This window comes from Orbicella faveolata, unplaced genomic scaffold (genome assembly GCF_042242905.1).
Source record: "Orbicella faveolata isolate gen_17 unplaced genomic scaffold, um_ofav_v1 contig_25, whole genome shotgun sequence".
Taxonomy (NCBI): Eukaryota; Metazoa; Cnidaria; class Anthozoa; order Scleractinia; family Merulinidae; genus Orbicella; species Orbicella faveolata.
The window spans coordinates 3,735,001-3,737,500 of record NW_028301553.1 but is presented as its reverse complement, the minus strand read 5'-3'; the positions used below and the strand labels follow the sequence as shown (position 1 = coordinate 3,737,500).

Sequence of the window (2,500 nt, the reverse complement as noted above, 5' to 3'; positions counted from 1 at the left end):
ACATGCTGTTAGCTGACAGTCCGGTTCAAGTGTCCCTCACCCCGCCTCCGAATCTCAAAATCGAGAAGATTGTGTTTCCGAGTCCGTCTTTCTCAGGTGAGGAACTAAATTTAATGCCGGTAGCCCTACCGCTAATCCGTCGTTGAAAATTTGGAGCGTCATGGGATAAGTTAGGGAGGCTGAAACAATGTGCTTTCTTTAACACCTACCAAATACGCGTATATCATATCCAAACAACAACAAAATATTGCATGTTTTTATGACCTGAGAAATTCCCCACGTCTATAGTAGGTTCACGTTTCATTTCGATCCTCGCAAAATAAATCTCACAACAAAACGATATCGGTCCCCTATCAAAAACAACAACAGCAAAAAAAAAAAGCAAATAAATAACGATAATGACAGAGAGAAGTGTAAGGAAACTGGAAAATTTCCTCTACCACATCAATTTTTCGAAATAACGAGAACCTTCTGTAGCTTTATCTTGTACTTTGGCTTTTCCAAAGGCAAATCGGTGAACATAACCTGGACCGTAAAGAACTATGGGATGGGTGTGACTGCGCATGATTTCTGGTACGACAGGGTGTGCCTGTCCCAGGATGACAAGCAAGGTTGGTATTTATCTGAAGATATCTACAACATACAGCTAAAATAAATACTAAATGCATTAGAAATGATAGATTTCGGTAGTTTGAGTTTTCACAAGAACCCATTCTTTAAACTAAATTATTTTTTGACAGAGATGTCAATTAATGACAATTAATGTGTGCGTATGCGAAAATAAGAACTGGTATTGAGAGTAGAAATGCTTAATTAAGCTGCTCAATTCTTCTCAAGTGCATAACATTTCGACTCAGCAGCGGCCATAAGCACACGATATCAATTGTTACATTTCTAAGCTGTCGATTGAAGACATTGAAATAAAAACATTTCCACATCTCAAGAAAGAACAAAGCACAAGCTAGACTTTTTTTGAAAACTAAATTACTGGAGGTTTCTGTAAGACGAACAATTACGATGACTGCAGACTTATTACCTGTTTACGAATATCGGTATGTTGTCATTTTGTTGTTATTTTTCGTTGATCTGGAAATCTAGAAAGAGACCTGATGTCAGACTTGAGAGATCTACAGTAGAATGAATTAACAAATCTTGTTTTCATCTGGTTAGACTGGTCTGACTGGCGTCTTGGTACGTTTTACCATCATGGCCTGCTGGCAGTTGGTGCAAGCTACACCCGAATGCAACGCCTCACGCTACCTAACGCAATCTTCGGTAATTTCTCCATCTTGGTAATAACAGACCTTTATAACGATGTCTACGAGCATAATGACGAGGACGACAATCTTAAAGCGCAGGTAATTTTATCAACAACGTTTGAAGTTTTCCTCGGCTTTGCCAAGCCCGCTTTCTGTTCTTTTAGATAAAAACTGAGGGTGTAATTAATACTTTAAATAACAAATGCCCCTCCAAGTGAAAAACTAGCAGGAGGTCTTTTGGAGTGGAGTTGTGTAATGTCGCAAACAGCTACCGAATGTTAATCCCTCTTTACATACGATAACCCATTCCTGCTTGCCTGCCTGCCTGCCTGCCTGACTGACTGACTGACTGACTGACTGACTGACTGACTGTCTGGTTGGCTGGCTGGCTGGCTGACTGGCTGCCTGCCTGCCTGACTGACTGCCTGGATAACTGGCTGGCTGCCTGTCTGCCTACCTGCCTTCCCACCTGTCTGTCTGTCTGTCTGTCTAGCTGGCTGGCTGCCTGCTTGCCTGCCTGTCTGACTGTCTTGCTGGCTGGCTGCCTGTCTCCCTACCTCCCTGCCTGCCTGCCTGACTGCCTGACTGCCTGACTGCCCGGCTGCCTGGGCTTCCTGGCTGCCTACTTGCTTGCTGGCTTACTTGCTTGCTAACTTTGCTAAAATTGAGGTAACGGCCACCCTATTAGAAAGTTAAGGTCACCTCTCCACAATAGTGTCGACCATTAGTCCAGTTCTGGCCTTCTCTATGTCACGCAACACTATCGTAACGTTGCTTGACGGAGATAGGGCCAGAAGTGGACTATTTTGACTGGGGATAGCAGCTGTATTTCAGGTAACGTCATTTCTCCCTTTTTTAGTGCAAATAATGCTACTGTGACTGCGTATCTTCTGGAATCATCCCTAGCTCGATTCAAGAAATTTCGTCTGCTGTACTATTGTGTGTTTGCCAAGGTTCAAATAAAGGATGCTTCCCCTTAGCGGCTTGTTTATTTCCTCATCTATGAAGGGAGCAAAACTTTCATATTCAGCCGAAACTTTCCCGCGTTAGTTACATGTAAACCTAGTAAATTTGTGACACAAGAAACTCGCAATTGCTGGTTTTCAGTGTCACGCCATTCAAAATAGATGAAAATAAAAATCAAAACCGTTCAATGGATACAGTCCAGAATCTGGGAAAAGAAAGAAGGTAAATATGCAAAGACCCTCGCCAAGATTCAGGTCACAGCAATTTTTCTTAAG

At 42.5% G+C, this 2,500-nt stretch overlaps 1 protein-coding gene across 1 annotated transcript in view; it reads left to right on the top strand.

Annotated features, from left to right (window-relative positions):
* LOC110052851 (uncharacterized) overlaps positions 1–2,500 on the top strand; it is a 99,161-nt gene that overhangs the window by 62,115 nt on the left and 34,546 nt on the right. The window contains exons 16-18 of the mRNA XM_089293062.1: positions 1–96; positions 507–611; positions 1,171–1,358. The exon at positions 1–96 is cut by the window's left edge and continues 25 nt beyond it. Coding sequence (XP_089149188.1) covers positions 1–96; positions 507–611; positions 1,171–1,358 — 389 coding nt within the window. The remainder of the gene's footprint in view (positions 97–506; positions 612–1,170; positions 1,359–2,500) is intronic.